The sequence below is a fragment of the Lampetra fluviatilis genome, chromosome 22, assembly GCF_964198595.1.
Source record: "Lampetra fluviatilis chromosome 22, kcLamFluv1.1, whole genome shotgun sequence".
NCBI classification, from domain to species: Eukaryota; Metazoa; Chordata; class Hyperoartia; order Petromyzontiformes; family Petromyzontidae; genus Lampetra; species Lampetra fluviatilis.
This window is the reverse complement of record NC_136296.1, coordinates 9,010,267-9,028,359: the sequence shown is the minus strand read 5'-3', so window position 1 is coordinate 9,028,359 and position 18,093 is coordinate 9,010,267. Positions and strand designations below refer to the sequence as shown.

Below are 18,093 nucleotides of genomic sequence, written 5' to 3'. Positions count from 1 at the left end.
CATTGAATGCGTTGACGTAGTCATGTAAACTCGCATTCATTGGCCGGTAACAACTTTGTATAAAGAGGACCGCAGAGCTCGGTGGGGGATTTTTTTTGGGTGCCGGATCTCCATTCGGCTGCCGCCTTTCCCACTCTTTTCTGTTCTCTCACGCCTCGATGTTATTCTCTCTCTCATAGACAGCAAGCAAATAATGGGCAGCACGGAATAAGTCGACGTAAAATATTGTTTTGGTGTTTATTTAGTTTTGAAGAGAAACATTTAATCCGGTAAGTCTGTCCATTTAGAGGGCCTCAATCCTTTTCTGAGGATTGGACTTCGCACAACTGCGCAAATAAACCCGCGCGTTCGGCCGGCGAGCTCATGGACTCATCGCACTGGCACGCAGCGTGACTTTCACGGTAAAGTGTTGCATAAAACGCTTCTTGAAATCATTTGTTTTGCTAATCTCCTGCCAAAAAAAAAAGAAAAAGAAGCTATAATGCGCTGGCTGGTCAATTCGTAATTGTTACGCCGCGTGGTTTGTCTCATTGCGGGTCGGTTTAGGGGCCATCCATTGAGTAGGTACGCAACATTTTGTCAAAACTTGACCCCCCTCCCTGTACGCACGTGTACTTTTCACACCCCCCCCCCACCCACCTCCGTACGTCCGCTTGACGCACCCCCCCCCCCCCAAATCCGATAGAACGGCCGATATTTAATCCACGCAGAAACCATCAAGGATTAATAATATTAACGTGTTTAAGCAAACAGATAGTCCACCGCAGGCTGCGTTAAAGAATTAAGTCGCGTACCCTGGCCACTTATTTTGCTGAGCTGCGTGCTAGCTCGCAGTCAGGGGTACGGGTGGCATACAAGTGACACCTCTCCCACAGTCCAACTTCTCCCGGCAGGACGTGTTGTCTGACAGCTGAAGAAACTGAACTGTGGCTCATTTGAAGGCCAATCTAGACAAATTATTATCGAGGCTTCGCCAGCCCCACCCCCCCCCCCCGTTTCCTATGCGTACTTACATTGTCAGTAGACCCCCCATACGCAAGCGCAATTGGGTTAACCTCCCCTCCATGCGTACGTAATAAATGGATGCCCCCTTAGAAGTGTTGTTGTTTTCTTGACCACGTGACGTGTCCACGGGTCGATTGGAGAGACGTTAACACTTGCAGAGGCACGGCTAGTTTTCTTCTCAGCTGGCTCCACATTGAGTGTTTGATTTTATTTAAAATATTGTCGTGTTTTCACGTCCCACCGGCCACACGGCATTCTCTGGGGGTGCATGGTTTTGACAGCTTTGGCTCAACGCAAGCAAACCGGTGACGATATTCGATGTCATGCTTGCTTGAACTAATGCTGGTGAATGTTTTCTTTTTCTTTTCAGATAAGGACATCTTTATGAGATCTCTTTTACCAGTGGCAAAATATAGTAGTAGGGTTTTACCCTTTTAAACTGGTACAAAACTGACACCTTTATTCAAGGAATCATGTTTGCAATAACCACAACACAAGTAGTCAAAAAAGCAAACAAAAATAAGCAACTCTAATAAGGACAGTGCATATTATTATCATTATCAGAGTTGCTTCTTTTTGTTTGCTTTTTTTTTGACTACTTGTGTTGTTGTGGTTGTGGTTATTGCAACCATGATTCCTTGAATAAAGGTGTCAGTTTGTACCAGTTTAAAAGGGTAAAAACCTACTACTAAGGACATCTTTGTTAGATATGGCTCCTTAGTTCGACACAAAACCATATACAGGCTGGCCAAAAAGTAAGGACACATCGGGATATTTAATTTATATTAACACTGGCATTAATACACATTTAGTTTAATTCCTTAAGTTAGATTGCATCTATTATCATAGTTTATCTAAATGTTTCTTCTTCCTGAGGGCTCACCTCAAATGTCGTTTAAAAATCTCGACCAAGAAGCCTAAATGAATTGAGACAAAGCAAAATTGCTAAATGTTCAAAGATTACACCTTCACCTTTAAAAACAACACAAATCTCAATAAATTTCAAAGGAGAATTCATGCACGTATTCATGTCCATGGCGGTGAGTTTTAACATTTGTTAAAATAAATGGAATAACCCTATGTGATTTGCTAGTAGAAATATAGTCTAACAACCCTATGCGTCCTGACTTTTTGGCCACCCTGTCTAACAGAACATAATAATTAAAATATGAGTACAAACTAAATAAAACAAATATATTTGGTGCTTGAATTCTTTGCAACAGCGCTTTTGGATGTGTTGTGCTGTGTAACTCTAGTATGGCAACTTGGCACCACACCTCTGCACACAGCACGTGCGTTATTAGACTGTGTTGATGTGTAATTAAAAGCTCAACCAACATCACACGCACGAAACGCATCCGTAATTACATTTTAGACGACAATAATTAATCACGTGTAATTCGGTAAATATAACCTGATCAGGAACGTGCGTTGCGAATACAATGGGCAGGCTTACAAATTGTGTGGAGGCTCATGACTGTATTCATATTCATAGGTTTTGTCGGTAAAGTCACGTAGGTAAAAAATGTAAATTAATAAAAGTAAAATAAAAATCACGACGTTTCGGAGGCAACACAAGCTTCCGTCTTCAGGTGGAACCGTCACAGCACGATAGCTGTATCAAGTGAGAGAAATTCCAAGAAACAGTATTTGTATATATACTGGTTGAGGGTGGGAGGAGCCAAGGTAGGCCCTGAATATTATTTTTGTGAGGTTCGGTGCGGCTGAAGCACGCTGTTAGGAATGAGCCTTTGTTGTGTAAACTAGGTGCGGATGATGTAAAGGTGCGTGTAAAAGGGACTGAGCGTTTTTGTTATGTAGAGGTGATGCGGCTGAAATCACTGCCAGGAAATGAGTATTTGTTGTGTAGAATGGTTGACTGAGCCTATTATTATGTAGAGGTGGTGTGACTGTAGCTGTTGAACGGTGACTTTGGCCAATCACGAGGAGGGCCTCCAGGTGACTCAGGGCTCATAGCAATGAGCCGGCACAGCGCTGAGGACCTGTCAGCCGTGCTTCAGCCAGCATAACGCGTGTCGTGGGATCTGATCAATCTCAGACTTCGTACGGTGGAGAGTTGATCCGACACGTCTCTATGATTGGTTGGTTTCAGGAGTAGCCTGCTGGTGGATATCTCAAAACGCTACGAGATAAATTATGGAATTGGGGGGGCGGGTGGTCTTGAGAGTTTTGAGATTGGTGACCACAGCGGTACCGATGATGGTGACGGAGCTGCTGATAAAGGAGCTGACATCTTTGCTACAACTGCTGACTTGTGCCCCGGTGTCAATAAAGTTAATCAAATTTAAACCCGGTCTCTCTCTCTCTCTCTCCCACGCACACACACACACACCGATCGAATTAGACGCACCTCCAACTTTACACTTCGCAACACACGTGGCAAAAGCGCGTCGTATACTCGGGACAATGCGGCGAGCAAGCCGCCTCTGGCTCGCATTCACAGCTGGCGACAACTCGAGCCGCATTGCACGACGGACAGGAACAGATCGTATCGTTGCTCACAAGTTTAACATTGACGGTGTATTTCCCACATCTCCCCCCCCCCTCCTCCCACCCCATTTGAAGAAGGTTGCAGGGTTGCTGTTGCTAATATCATTGACTACTCCTACTGCTGCTGCTGCTGATAATACTAATAATTCACAAACACACGTGCGTGTGTGTGTGTATCAATATAAATAAGTACAGCACGGTGAATCGATCGGTATTGTGAGCAAAGCTTTGGGTAAACCTCATCACGCCTCTCCCAAGACGACGTGTGGTCACGAGAGGTCCTCTCGTGACCCTGCAGAGTGGCTCTCGACAGCTCACTCGAGCGTGAGGCCCTTCCGCGGGCCGAGGCGTGAGCGAGCCATTGCAGGGGCTGCGCCTTTGACACATTGTTGTTGTTGTTGTTGTTTACGACGACGATACAACAACAGCGAGATGTTTTTTTCTCCATACCTGGCTGTCCCTTGGTGACCCCGAGCGAGGAATCGTTGGGACTCTCCGCCAATGTCGTCGGCACGCACAACTCCAACGGAGTCTGCATCCCCGAGTCTCCTGCGAGGTCACCCAAGTTCGTGGACGACGGCGACGACGACGATGATGACGAGGAGGAACTACCCTTGGTCAAGAAATGGGGCAGCGCAAATATGGCAGCTCCCAGGGCCACGAGCAGCCCGCCTGCGGCCAGCCACCGCGGCCTGCGACCTCGACCGCCGAAGAAGCTCACGAAGACGACGACGGAGAGACTGCCCACATCGAAGCAGCTCACCACGAGGCCCGACTCGGAGCTGCGCAACTTGAAGCGCCTCTCCACCGTGGTGATGACCCCGTTGAGGAGACCCGACACCATGAGCGCCTGCACGAACGTGAGGCTGCACATCGAGAGCAAGAAGCAGCGCGAGTCCTCGAAGCGACGTCTGCACCGGCAGCTGCGCGTCGAAAGGCCGCTGGGTTCAACTCCGACGCCCGCGGAGTGTGGAGACAGCGGCGATTCTTTGTGAGTGGACATCTCTCCGTCAGCCCCCCCACCCCCAGCCCCCTCTCTAACTCTCCCCCGTGTCAGTGTCTCCGTTGTGGGATGTGTTTAGAGTTGTTGTTCTTGTTGTTCTTGTTGCTGTTGTTATTCTGCCCAGTGCTGTTGGTAGAGATGGCTCAACTTTCTCATTGAGTCGGTCCCTTCGTGCTAACTCCTGTGTCTCTATCCCTCCACTACGATAGATCACCGTTGTCTCTCGGCTCGCTCAAATCCGCATCAACTTGTTTCGCCTTTTCAAATCTGTCACTTTAGTTCCTTCGCTATTCGTCCTCAGCCTTACGCTCTAGCATGCTGGGATGACGCGTAGCTCTTTAAACTCCACTCAGTCCAATTGCTCCGCCACTTATTTCTCCACTCAAATCTAGCATTCAAAGTCGCTGTCCAACTCCGGCAGCAATTCTCCGCCCAGACCTTCCCGCCTCTCTCCCTCTCTCTCTCTCTCGACCCTCAAGCCCTATGAACTCTCGGTCACATGCTTCTTCCAAACACCCTGCCAGGGCATCTTGCCGCGTCCTCCCTCCTCCACCTCTTCCTCCGCCACTTCCCGTCTCAACGCAACGCCCTCCGCCAACAGCGCTCCTCTCAACTCCACTCAAGCTCCGAGACGTCTAGCGCAAAGGGGGCCACCTCCTCCAGAACGCGCTCGCCACGTGTCGCTTGTGCTGCGTCCAGACGGCCGATGAGGTCACTCCGTCCCGATGTTCCGCGCACGACGGCACGTGACTTTCACGGTGGGGAAGCAGCAGCAGCAACAGCAGGCGTCCGTCCGTCCGTTATCCGCGAGGACTTTGCTCGTTTCGTGCAGATCGGGCTTTGGCTGTTACGCAGCGAAGCATCGTGCTGCAATTCGCGTCGTCCAAGCCATTATCATCACAATCATCACCACCATCATCATCATCGCCGTCGTCGTCGTCACATCCTTCAGTGTTGGCGCCGTCATTTGAAGCCGTTCACGATCAAATCGAATTGACTGCGCTCAGAATAGGTAGCATTTTAAATCAAGTGCTGTAAGAGTACATCGACAACAGGAAACAAAATAAACGAACGGCGCTCTGCACGTCTTCATTAGCGAGATTAAAAATATCCTAATTTAAAAAAAGAACACCCCCATCTCAGCCTATTTTAAAATATTACAATCTGTAGCGTATATTCTTATTTTCGCTTTACGTGTCGTGCCTGTCACCTCGGCTCGGTGCAGACAGCGGCTTGTTGTTGGTTGGCTGCGCGCAGCGATATGTGCGTGCGTATTGTGCTCGTATAAATAAAGTCGCGAAAAATCACTTGCCCCAAAAGACTGTTAAGCCTTCGCACAGGGCATGTGTGTGTGTGTGTGTCCTGTTCTAACCAGAGCAGAGAACGGTAGTGTGCTACAAACCCAGCTATCGGTCACCAACACCATCAGTGGCGATAATCTGAACCGGTCCTGGACCTTCCCTAGGTCAACTCAGCCTCAAATGAGTACCTCGTGCGCTTTGTAAACATCGCCACTAGGGAGACAAAGGCGGCCGGGCTTGGTGCTGACCACCACCCACCCGCTCGTGTGTCGTGCCGGCCTTCATAGGCGCTTGCTAACAGCACTTGCCCCGAAAAAGCCTATAAAGCCTATACGGGGGATCTTTGTCTCTGTGTTAGCAGAGCTATATTAAAACCCCGGCTACCAGCACGTGCGTTCCCATGACTTGTAGAGGAACAACTGAGCGCGTGTGACTCTTCCCTCTCCCTGGCCACCACCCGCGCTCTCCCCCCTCTCTCTCTCTCACTACTGTGACGACACACACACCCACAGCACATTGCACACACACACAGCACTACACACACACAGCACTACACACACAGCACTACACACACAGCACTACACACAGCACTACACACACACAGCACTACACGCACACAGCACTACAAACACACACTACACACACACTGCTCACACACACAGCACTACACACACACTACACACACACACTACACACACAAACAGCACTACACACACAGCACTATACACACAGCACTACACACACACAGCACTACACACACACAGCACTACACACACACAGCACTACACACACACACAGCACTACACACACACAGCACTGCACACACACAGCACTACACACACACACACACTACACACACACACTACACACACACACACTACACACACACACTACACACACACAACACTACACACACACACAGCAACACACACACACACTGCACACACAGCACTACACACACAGCACTACACACACACAGCACTACACACACAGACACTACACACACACAACACTACACACACACACAGCAACACACACACACACTGCACACACACAGCACTACACACACACACACAGCACTACACACACAGCACTACACACACACAGCACTACACACACACACAACACTACACACACACAGAGCAACACACACACACAGCACTACACACACACACTACACACACACAGCACTACACACACACAACACTACACACACACAGCACAGCACACACACCGGTCGGCTTATTCCAAGAACATCCACCAAGCCCGGCACGTCACTGAACACTTTACACCAGGTCACACACCCCCCCCGCCCCCAGGGTGTGTGAGTGTGTGAGTGTGTCTGGGGTTGGGTAATTCCCTGTAATTGATGTACGTTAAGTGCTGAGCACGTGTACTGTACGTACGATCTCACAGCACACCGAGCACGTGGGACGGTGGAGGACGCTTTGGGACAATGGTTTAGCTTCGCACGCCCACCGAGGCTACGGTGCAATTGCTATTTGGTCGTAAATTGTCTAATCTCAGCCCGAGTCTTGGTCTAAAATAGGAGCTTCCTGCATGTGGGTGTTCGCCTCTGGGGAAATGAAATGGGAACGTGGATTTGTCGTCGTCGCTGCTGGCAATGGCAGCGGCTTCGCGGCGTCGGACTCAATAGGCGCTCGCTATCACGCGGCATTGCCCCTGACGCTTTACGTGGCTCAGACGTGTGGGCTGATGATTTTTGGCGCAGGGTGGCATCATCGAGGGTTTGCGAGCTTATGCCTCCAACCGAGCCGGCCAAATATTTGCGTGGGTTCAAAAAATGTAGACGGTGACATTGAAATGTATTCATATTCTTAGGTTTTTTTCGGTAAAGTCACGTAGGTAAAAAAATAAAATTAAAATTAATAAAAGTAAAATAAAATAAAAATCACGACGTTTCGGAGGCAACACAAGCTTCCGTCTTCAGGTGGAAGCTTGTGTTGCCTCCGAAACGTCGTGGTTTTTATTTTATTTTACTTTTATTAATTTTAATTTTTTTACCTACGTGACTTTACCGAAAAAACCTAAGAATATGAATCCTTGCAGTCACGAAAGCTTCAAATCTAGAATTAGACATTGAAATGTGTCTGTTTATTATAGGGATTCTAAGACGGGGGGGGGGTAAGTTTGTCTTGTAATCCGAAGAATACGATACTTGAAAAGTACAGGCTGATCCAGATGTCTTGTGACCCCCATTTAATTCTCTAAAACTTAATCTTTTTAAAGCAAGGTTTATCCGGGTCAATTAATCAGAATCTGTGTTTATGCTGGAGGAATCCGATTAGCTACCAAGCTCTTTTTCACAGAAGTCCAGAAGGGTCGGGCACGAACGTTTACAACAACACTGGAGGTCACGAGACATCTGGACCACCCTGCATATTCCGCCTCTGGTTTTGGGTTTCCCCTAGGTCAACTCAGCCTCAAATACAGTCGCTTAATACTCGTCAACGCCAAAATCAATAGCGCGTGATTTTTGCTCGGTGCGTCCATCCCTCGACCGTATGTGGCGCTTGTGTTGCTAACAGTACGTGCTCGCCAGATAATATTTCATCGCGCCTAGAGTCGGACGGATGTGGCCGCATGGCTCCTGGGCCAGGGGAAACGAGAGGGCAGCGTTTCTGAACTGCTGCATCTCGCCAGGCCGCCGAGTGATTGCGTGATTGCGTGTGCTATAATTAAACGACCCGGGTTGATTCAGAATAAACTGTCCAATTACGCCAATTTGTAATCGCTGTAGCACGCGCGCGCACAACGCCCACAAGTTAAGATGGATCGTGCGTGGAGCCACGTGCACACGGTTGCAGCAAGATAGGTACAGGCACCTCCGCTTAGCACTAGCACGGTTGGCTACGTACGGTGCGAAAGAAGTTGAACATACATCATCACGATCCCATGGGCAGATAAACCCGTTAGGTGTCGATTTCAAGCTTTCGTGACTGCAGGGATTCATCTTCTTGGTTCTTTCGGTAAAGTCACGTAGAAGGGAAATAATAAAATAATAAAAATAGAACATAATAAAATACAATTCTCACGAACTTTTCGGCCACAACGCAAGCAGCCGTCCTCAGGTGAAGAACAGTGCTTCAGACGCTGTCTTTCCAACAGCCCTGTTCTTCACCCGAGGACGGATGCTTGCGTTGTGGCCGATACGTCGTGAGAATTGTATTTTATTATGTTTTATTTTTATTATTTTATTATTTCCCTTCTAGGTGACTTTACCGAAAGAACCAAGAAGACCGTCAGGTGTCCACTGCGCATTTCGTCATTTGTTTCCACTTTCCTCTCTGTCTTGTGCCAATATGGCTCAAATAGTGGCACATATTTCTAGCGCCATACACAGGTCGCAATATAAAGCAAATTGTTCGCTGTAATAAAATTGAAACGCACGTTACGCTTGTCAAGCTATCCCGATAAATCTATGAATCTAAATCAGCTCAAGCCTCCGGTAAATCACGTGACTTGTGTGGCGACCGCCATTCTGAATCCTTCCCGTCTCCCCGCCCTCCTTCTGTGAAAACAGACGCTGCTTCTCCGTGCACCTCACTTCTGCACGATCCTCCCACTATTCATTCCCATCTTGTGCTGCGACATCTTCACCGTGTCATTCCTTGTCCTCCCCTTCCTGCCCTTGGCGACCAGACGCTCCTCCTTTCTTCTTCCTGCTGCTCATCGCTTGACATTTTGGGCCTCTGAACCATTTCTTAGCAACCGTGATTAAACAAATGCAACAACAACAAAAACTTGCTTGGTATGCAGTTCTCTATGCGTTTCAGCAGTGCTCCCTGTAGGTGGAATTCACTGCAGCCATCTTGCTTACTGGTGAACGTATGTTTCTATGATGCATTAGTGTCCTATTTAAATCCTGGGCTACAAAAACGTGGGTAGAGCCACATAAATCAGCCTCCTATGTGACTCATATAAGTGTAGTTTTTAGTTAGTGTATTGGGTAAGGGCAGCCATATTGAAATACAATATGGCCGCCATCATTTGTCATTGGCTTCCTCTGAGCCAGACTAATTGGAGGAGGGTCACCATCTGGGCACGGCAAATGTCAGGCATAATTGATAAAATTACCAATCTTAAATCACATTTACAAGTAACACCTAGCACTTAAAATCTAACGCGTACATTTAATTACCACCGAATAACGTAATCAGCCAAACTAAATAGTTTTATTTTCATTTAATATTTACCATTAACACTTCAAGCATCACGACAATTCAATCCGAGTCACCGTCGCCATGAACCACATGTGGTTCACGGGACGTGGAAGGTTAAAGGGATTTGTTTAAAGAAAAATGTTTACAGCAATTTATTTGGAAAACTTGATTTTGATCGATTCGACCTGGGGTAGCGAGTTTCCCGATTGTGTCAGCCCCCCACTTGATCCACTAATGATGCCCTTACTAACATTATTTTCTCCAAAATTCTGCAGGTTTGATTCATTAGATATCCAAGTATACGCATTTTTTCAAAGAAATGAAATGTATTTAACTTTGCAAGCGTAACAAAATAAGTTTCGATTCAGTGAACGCCTTTCACTCGCCGTTTTAGGACAAATATTCTAAACTGCCATACGAGAGAAAGAGGTGAGTGAAAGATGGCGGGAAGCAAGCGGTGACCCAGGCTCTTGGTCGCCCGGTGTGGATGATTGCAGCTTGCCACGTCCGTACGCTCATAGCTTAATTAGCACATGGACAGTGTTCATCCCAGACGTTTTTTTTCAATAATTTAATTCTGCAAATTCTGGCTGAACCATGCATGCCGTTGAGAGGTTTACTGTACAGAAGCTAGCATTTCCCTTCGATTCGCAGCTGCATTGGCACGCGAACAGCGTTCATCCCAGAAGTATTTTTTGTTACTTTTTCATACCCACAATTCTGTCTGCCCGGTGTCCACCTCAGAGACGCTTCACTGTATATTAATCTAGCGTCCTGCCAACGTGTAACACTTTGTGTCACAAAGCGTACAATTGTGTCACAAATCTGGCTCACTCCACTGCGTTGCTTGGTAGAAGTCAGTGGTCATGGATGTTGTAGATCATCGACAGCTTTATGGGAGGGTGGTAATGGGGCTTGTTGACCCCTTCTCACCTGGTGTAGGCCAATACATTTCAAAGACAATACGTATATTATCAGAGCATGTTTGTTTGCATGTTCATAAGAAAAGGGTTAAACCTATTCTTATTTTTCATACCCTTCTAACCTCTTGGCAGACTCGGGGGGAGGAGGGCAAGTGATAGATTGTATCCCACACGCCCCCTCACCCCCCAAATAAACAGGGAGGTGCAAGTGAATTTCCATTAAATAGTAAGAGGTACTCATTAACACATACTTCATACTGTTAACGTATTGCCTATAATACATTAACAATCCAATCTAATAATTCACGTCTTTTTTTCATTCCATCGCTATACGTACGTACGCTGAACTTCTTTCACGCCGTACATAGCCAACCATGCCAAACGGAGGTGCTGAAGATCCTCCCATTCAGTGTCAATCATGAGGGTTGCTTGATCATACTTCACCACGCTGGTCAGTGTGGGTAGGTCACCGCAGGGGTTCTGAAATCACTCGTCACTGATGTTGGCCTCAGCTGGCAATCGAGCACATGTCATTTGGGTTCACAGCGTAAAATGACTCATGTCAGCTTTCCAGTCCCCTCTAGAACATTAGAATTTGTAATCACTCGGTCACGACCATCTGTACGTATGTATGTTGATCTGCTTTCGGCGCCGTAGGTAGCCAACCGCGTTAAACCGGAGATGACGAAAATTTGGGGCATAGCAGCCTTTTATTTGACGACTAAGACATTTCCACCACGGCAAGTAGACTGGAGTTATGATCGGTCTGAAGTCACGTGTAGCCTTAGGTGAAAACAGAACTCATCGACGGGGGAAGGGAAGTAGATAACACGATGGTCAGATACGTATACAGCTCAATTTCCAATACGACCCATGGATTCAATCTATTCCGGATGCCCGTCAGCAGATACGCACGCGAAATAGCCTCTGTGCAGCGTCGGAGCGGCTAAGGTTACGCAGGGGTGTGCATTTAAGCCACGTGAGTCAGAGATGTTAATGCAAGACCTCTTGAAGTTGCGTTCGATACGATATCTCCTCTTGTGTGCAACCTTGAACGGGAGTGCTGTTTGATCTCTCCGCTCGAAACGTCGCCTGTTATTATTGGAAAAATGTTATCCCTTTTAATACAATATTGACACATGCGTTGACGCTTTTTGTTTGTTGTGCTCCTGCGCCAACGCCAATGGGCTACCATGAAGAAAAAAAGTGTATCATTTTGGGACCGGATTCAGCGTGGGATAGTTGCCCAGATATCTTATCTAACTTTATATTTATAGAGCGCCTTTATAACTTTCAACCGCCCCTACTTGTAAGGCTTAACGGAAACATGGTATATTCATTGACCGAAAATTGGCATGAGCAGACCGTTGCTACACTTGCTAAAAAATGCAAAACCGGTTGTCTCCGTGAAGGCGAGACACACACCTGGCGTATTTAAAAAAAAAACTCACCGGGGCTAAAAAGCAAGCTATATTTTCTTCAAGGACTTTGGTACGGCGAAGATTTTACCACCACAAAATGGGGATACCAATTTGCCATGACCCATGGGATAGATAGAAGTGATGTCGGCCTCAGGAAGCGGACCGAGAGTCACGTGCTGATTGAATAAGCACTGCCAGTGGCAATGGAGAGGGCACGTTGAATTATTTGGGGGGGGGGGAAACAGAAACCTTGACATTATGACTCACAATATGTTGTGGATATTGAACGAGAAACTGCACGCAATGTGTTTTAATGTTTATGGAATACATTTAATGGGATCTTAATGGGAACAAAACAACAACAACAGATCATGCAATGTCAACAGCATTAGGAGCAACATTTTCTGAAATAAACATTGTTGACCGAGCAAACTTAACATTCGTTGTGTATTGCATGTTTAAAGAACAACACGAGTAACAACGTGTATGCATTTCCGTACACTGGCATTCATTTATACGTAACTCATATTCAAGACACACACACACACGTGTGCACCGCGTGTAATATTTGGGTGGTCAACAACGGCGCCGTAAATCGGACGTGAAAATAATGTGGACCCACAATTGCTACATTATATATAGATATGTCGATTGGTTGTTTAATGTTAAAGTGTTACATAAACCGGCGAGCTGTATCAGCCCATCATCGCTCCAGGGTCGATAAAATATATACCACTTTGTAGGAATGTCCTATGGATATACTCACCCCTGCCATATGAATGTGGAATTTCCACCACTGACTCTGCGCTGTATACAGGAGATGAGCACCAATGCGTATTTGAGCAGGAATAACTTTTTTTTAGGTTAAATGAGGTTTGCAATGGTTATTGCAGCGCACTATGAACCCAGCGCCCCAACTTCGATTCCCTGCCACGGCTAACAACAGTAGCGCGTAATATCCGAACCGCTCCTGGCCACCACCTAACCCCTTCCACCAACCCATTCTGACCAACGTTATGAAGTACGGATCAGACTTCCCCCGATGACCGAAACGAAATTGGAAGTCCTCCCTTCGGCGGTGGATTCACAGAGGGCCGGACATCACAAATCAAAATGAATGTTAAACTATCGCCGTCCAGTGGGTATGATACAAGCGTAAAGGTGCAGCCAAGACACTGCTGGCCCACGCCAATTCCGGTGGAAAGTCCTCTCGACGAGAGGGAGCTCAAGCGGGCTCCTCGAGATGAACTTTGGCCAACAAACCCAAGCTCCGAAAAAGGTGCGGGTACCCACGTTTTACCCCATCACACGTGACCTGCCGATCAACTGATTGGCAGTTACACCCCTGCGTGGACGGAGCCGGCGGTGGGGGGGGGGGGGGTGTTCGGGGGGGATTTAGGAAACTTGCCCCAAATTGTTTCAAATGTCACGACGGGAAATTGAGTCGAACCCCCCGCGACTGCGAGTCCAACACGCTGCCAACCAAGCCCCGCTCCACCACTGTGCCGGCATCCTCGTGTAGCCAATCAGCCGGCAATAGCGTAAAGAACACGTTTGTAATCAGCACTCGGAGACATTCATTACGATGCCCACGTGTCTGTGTGCTTCATGCCTGTTGTATCAGCGACGTTGCCATCATTTTTTTCTCATTTTTAAACTAAGTAATTCTACGAACGCATTCTATTCTGCTGGGTGGACAGAATGATGTGTTCTATGAATGATTTATTAAAACGCATTAGTCCCAACACCCTGCTTATGACGACAGAGCACCAAATGTCGTACGAGGGATGAGCCATACACCAAACATCCGCTAAAAAAATGATTTTGCTGTTGTTTGAAAGGGCGTGACCTGAATGTGTTAATCGCCAGAATGAAGAGCTCGGCGACAACCACCACCTCACTGCCATCTGCGAGTCGCAAAGCATTCAATTGTTTGGATTAGGCGATTAGAAAGAGAGAGCGAGTGGGGATCGCACGCCATTCATATATTCTACCCGTAGCGGCAACTGGACGACAACCGTGCACGTGGCCAGCGTGATGGCAGAGGCACCAACGGACCACCGAAACTCGTCTTGGATAGACAGAGACCAGATTACAGATTTGCCGCCAACAGTAAGTAGAATGAAAAGTGAAACACATCTGCTTAGCGTACAAAAAACAACACGACATTTCCATTTCGAGAGCCCCGTTAATCCAGGCTCAACGGATTTGCCCATGTTATGATATTGCATAATTCATGCGTAAACATGGTGACGTAGATAAGCAGGCACATACAATACAAATGGGCAAAGTGTCCTATGGAATGCTACCATCAGTTATCGCAGTTTCTCTCCCTTATTCAATTTGGGGTTGGGGGGGCCAAGTGACGTCATCATCGTAACCGTAATGTACGTCTGTGGAAAAGAGCTTCATAGCTCATCGGATTCCTCCTGCAGTCTAAGTAAAGATTCTGATAGTTGAAGCGTTTGAGATAGGCAGCAACACAACGTCAAATCCATCGCGCGCGTATCGTCAGCGGCACACGCCATTGGAACCCATTCTGTGGCCCCCTAGACCCATTGAGCCTTACATGAGTACAATTTAACAGGGGGGGGGGGAGAGGGAGGTCTAAGTCCCTCCAGCCCCCAAAGACAAAGATCCCCTGGATAGCCTTAACAGACGTTTGGGGCAAGTGCTGTTAGCGAGCATCTATAAAGACGGACACGGAACACGAGGGGGTGGGTGGCCAACACCACGCCCGGTCGCCTTTGTTTGCCAAGTGGCGATGTTTACACATCGTACAAGGTACTCGTTTGAGGCTGAGTCGACCTTGGAGAGGCCGGTTCAGATAAATATGACAGGTGGTGGCCGTGAGCTGGAATCGAACTCGGGTGGCCCGGGTTCGCAGCGCAACACATTAAGCACTCCACTAGCAGTCCAAGACAAAGAATCCCCCTGCGAGCCGTAACAGACATTTGTGGGAATGTGATGTTAGCGAGCACCTGTTAAGGTTTGCACGGTGCACGAGATGCGTCATTGAGTACGAGGTAATCATACGAGGCCGAGTGAACCCGGGGCGAGCGACCCAGGCCAGATTCCGAAAGCGCTTGCCACCGAAGCTCGCCCTGGTTGGGAATCGAACTCGGGTCGTCGGCCTCGTAGTGCGATGCGCAAACCGCAGCGTTATCAGCGCTCCCCGTGGACGAAAAACTCACGCGCGCGCGCTCGAGCAGGTACGGGCGCGCGCGAGGAAACGGACAGGCGCGCACACACACGCACACTCACACACACACGTGTGTGGGGAGCGGTAGTGTAGCGGTTAGCGCGCTGCGCTATGAACCCTGCGACCCGCGTTCGATTCCCGCTCACGGCCAACACCAGTGACGATTATCTGAACCGGTCCTGGGCCTCTCCTAGGTCGACTCAGCCTCAAATGAGTACCTGGTGCGGTGTGTAAACATCACCACTAGGGAGACAAAGGCGGTCGGGCGCGGTGTTGGCCACCCACCCCCTCGTGTACCGTTGCGGCCTTCATAGGTGCTCACTAACAGCACTTGCCCCTACAGTCTGTTGAGGCTATATGGGGGATCTTTGTCGTGTGCGCGCGTGTGTGCGCGTGTGCGTGCACGCTGCGTGCGCTCCCTGGCCGCCTCTTCTTCATAGCGGCAGTACAGATGTGCCCCCACCCCCCCCCCCCAAGAGCACGGCTCAATATAGCCGTCACTGTAATGCAGGTTGTAGTGCATGGCAGCGAGCTGGGGGCGCGACGCGTGACCTTCACAAGCTTCACAGGGACGGCGCGTGCACAGAACGGCCGATGTGCGATGGCAGCGCGGGATCGGGGTCGGCGCGAGATGCGATGGGAAACCTGCCCGTGAAAGCGGGCGATTTGTGGTTAGGTAAATTTAAAAAAATAACCCTTCTTGGTTCTTTCGGTAAAGTCACGTAGAATGGAAATAAAAAAAGAAAAAAAAGAAAACATAATAAAATCATTCTCACGACGTTTCGACAGACCTGTTCATCACCTGAGGACGGCTGCTTGCGTTGTGGCCGAAACGTCGTGAGAATTATTTTATTATGTTTTATTTTTTATTATTTTATTATTTCCATTCTACGTGACTTTACCGAAAGAACCAAGAATATGAATCCCTGCAGTCACGAAATCTTAAAATCGAAAAAATAACATTTGAAATGAGCGGAGCTGGCCGTTGCTACGATGCACGCCCCCTTGCAATTCGGCGACGCAGAGGCAGGGTTGGTAGATCACGACGAGGCTTTTTGCTGTAGGAGGCAGTGCCGAAAAAATTGGGAATCCCAGATATTGTCGACGAGGGCTATGGGGTGTCTAGAAGATGGCAATGCAAGCGGTGGCTTCTTGAGTCTCTGTGACGATGTGAGCGCTATTCCGTCGCGTGCAGAGGTCTTTCTCCGAGACACTCCAGTTTCCTCCGATATGCGAATCACTGTGGGGGAATCGGCCAAACATTCCAAATGCAGGACCTTCATGGGAAATACTGTAGTCTGAGACTCAGGCTTTCCTGGGTAATTAAATAACATTATTTATTTAACTGTTTAGTTCACGAAAGCATTGTCCAAATGTCCCGGTGCAGTATCCTCTTGAAAAAGAGCATTCAGATTCAGTCAAAACTCCCGATAAATAAAAAAAAAATGATCTCTTAAATGCGGCTGCCTGTATTCATACCGAAGATCTCATTTGCAACTGGCTCAGCGCGCAGACATGGACATTATGATTAGCAGGGTGAAGCAGTGGTAACACTTGTAACCTCACAACATGAAGGACCAGGGTTCGAACCTGACCCGAACACCCTTCTGCGTGGAGTTTGTATGGTCTCCACCCTGCTCTCCGCGAGTTTTTGGTCCGGGTTCTCTGCTTTCCACCAAAAGCCAAACGCACACAACGCCATTGACGTTCGCCAAACGTCCCCAACGCAGCGATGAAACCAGTCTTTCGACTCGGTGTGGCTTTCCTGTGTGAATAAGTAATAGCAACTATTGGATTATAAGAATCATTGCAAGCCACGGTGGCCTAGTTTTCGAGTGTGCAAGCCGGTACAATTGTACCAGTGGGCCCCCAGGTGCATGGAGGATGATCCACGCACACCCCTTGCCAACCACGCCACGTCGCTGGCATGCCACGCGCCGTGTTCCATACAAGGGATTTATCATTTAAAAGAATAACCGGTTTGCACGTGTGCCAATGTTGCCCTTCACCAGCTGCAGCCAGTCTCATCAGCAGCAGCAGCATTATTATCAGCATCGCTGCTTCATTTCTCGGTTTTTGCTCCACTCTACGGCAGCCAAAAGTGGCTCCATTCCGGTTCGGCGGACGCTAATTTTTTTCCCGCTTTGCCTCTTAACGCGTTGCTCTGTGGGGTCCTGCCCGGGCGAGGCTTACCGCCCGGGCGGGAAGGGGCACGCGCGTGGCTGCCCTGTGGGCTTAGGAACGCGCGTAGCCCGCTGCTGCCACCCGCCGCCTCGTGTGGGTGGATCGTTGCTCAACGTCGCGTTGCAACAGCCGCTCGCAGATCGAGCGGGCTGCTCGCTCAACAACGCGGCCGCGACTTCCCTTTCGAGCCCAGCGTAACAACGGTCGATTGATGAAGACGTACACGAAGCTTCGTCAGCCGGCTGCTGCTGCTGCTGCCGCCACTGCTGCTGATGATATCACGGATGAGAAAGATGGGGCTGCTCCTTCATAATCGTCTTTAAAATAGCATCATCATCATTCCCATCAGCAGTACATCA

At 48.4% G+C, this 18,093-nt stretch overlaps 1 protein-coding gene across 1 annotated transcript in view; it reads right to left on the bottom strand.

The window, feature by feature from the left end:
• SLCO5A1 (solute carrier organic anion transporter family member 5A1) overlaps positions 1-4,520 on the bottom strand; it is a 30,975-nt gene extending 26,455 nt beyond the window's left edge. The window contains exon 1 of the mRNA XM_078866608.1: positions 3,967-4,520. Coding sequence (XP_078722734.1) covers positions 3,967-4,519 — 553 coding nt within the window. The 5' untranslated portion in view covers position 4,520. The remainder of the gene's footprint in view (positions 1-3,966) is intronic.
• Between the last annotated feature and the right edge of the window lie 13,573 nt (positions 4,521-18,093).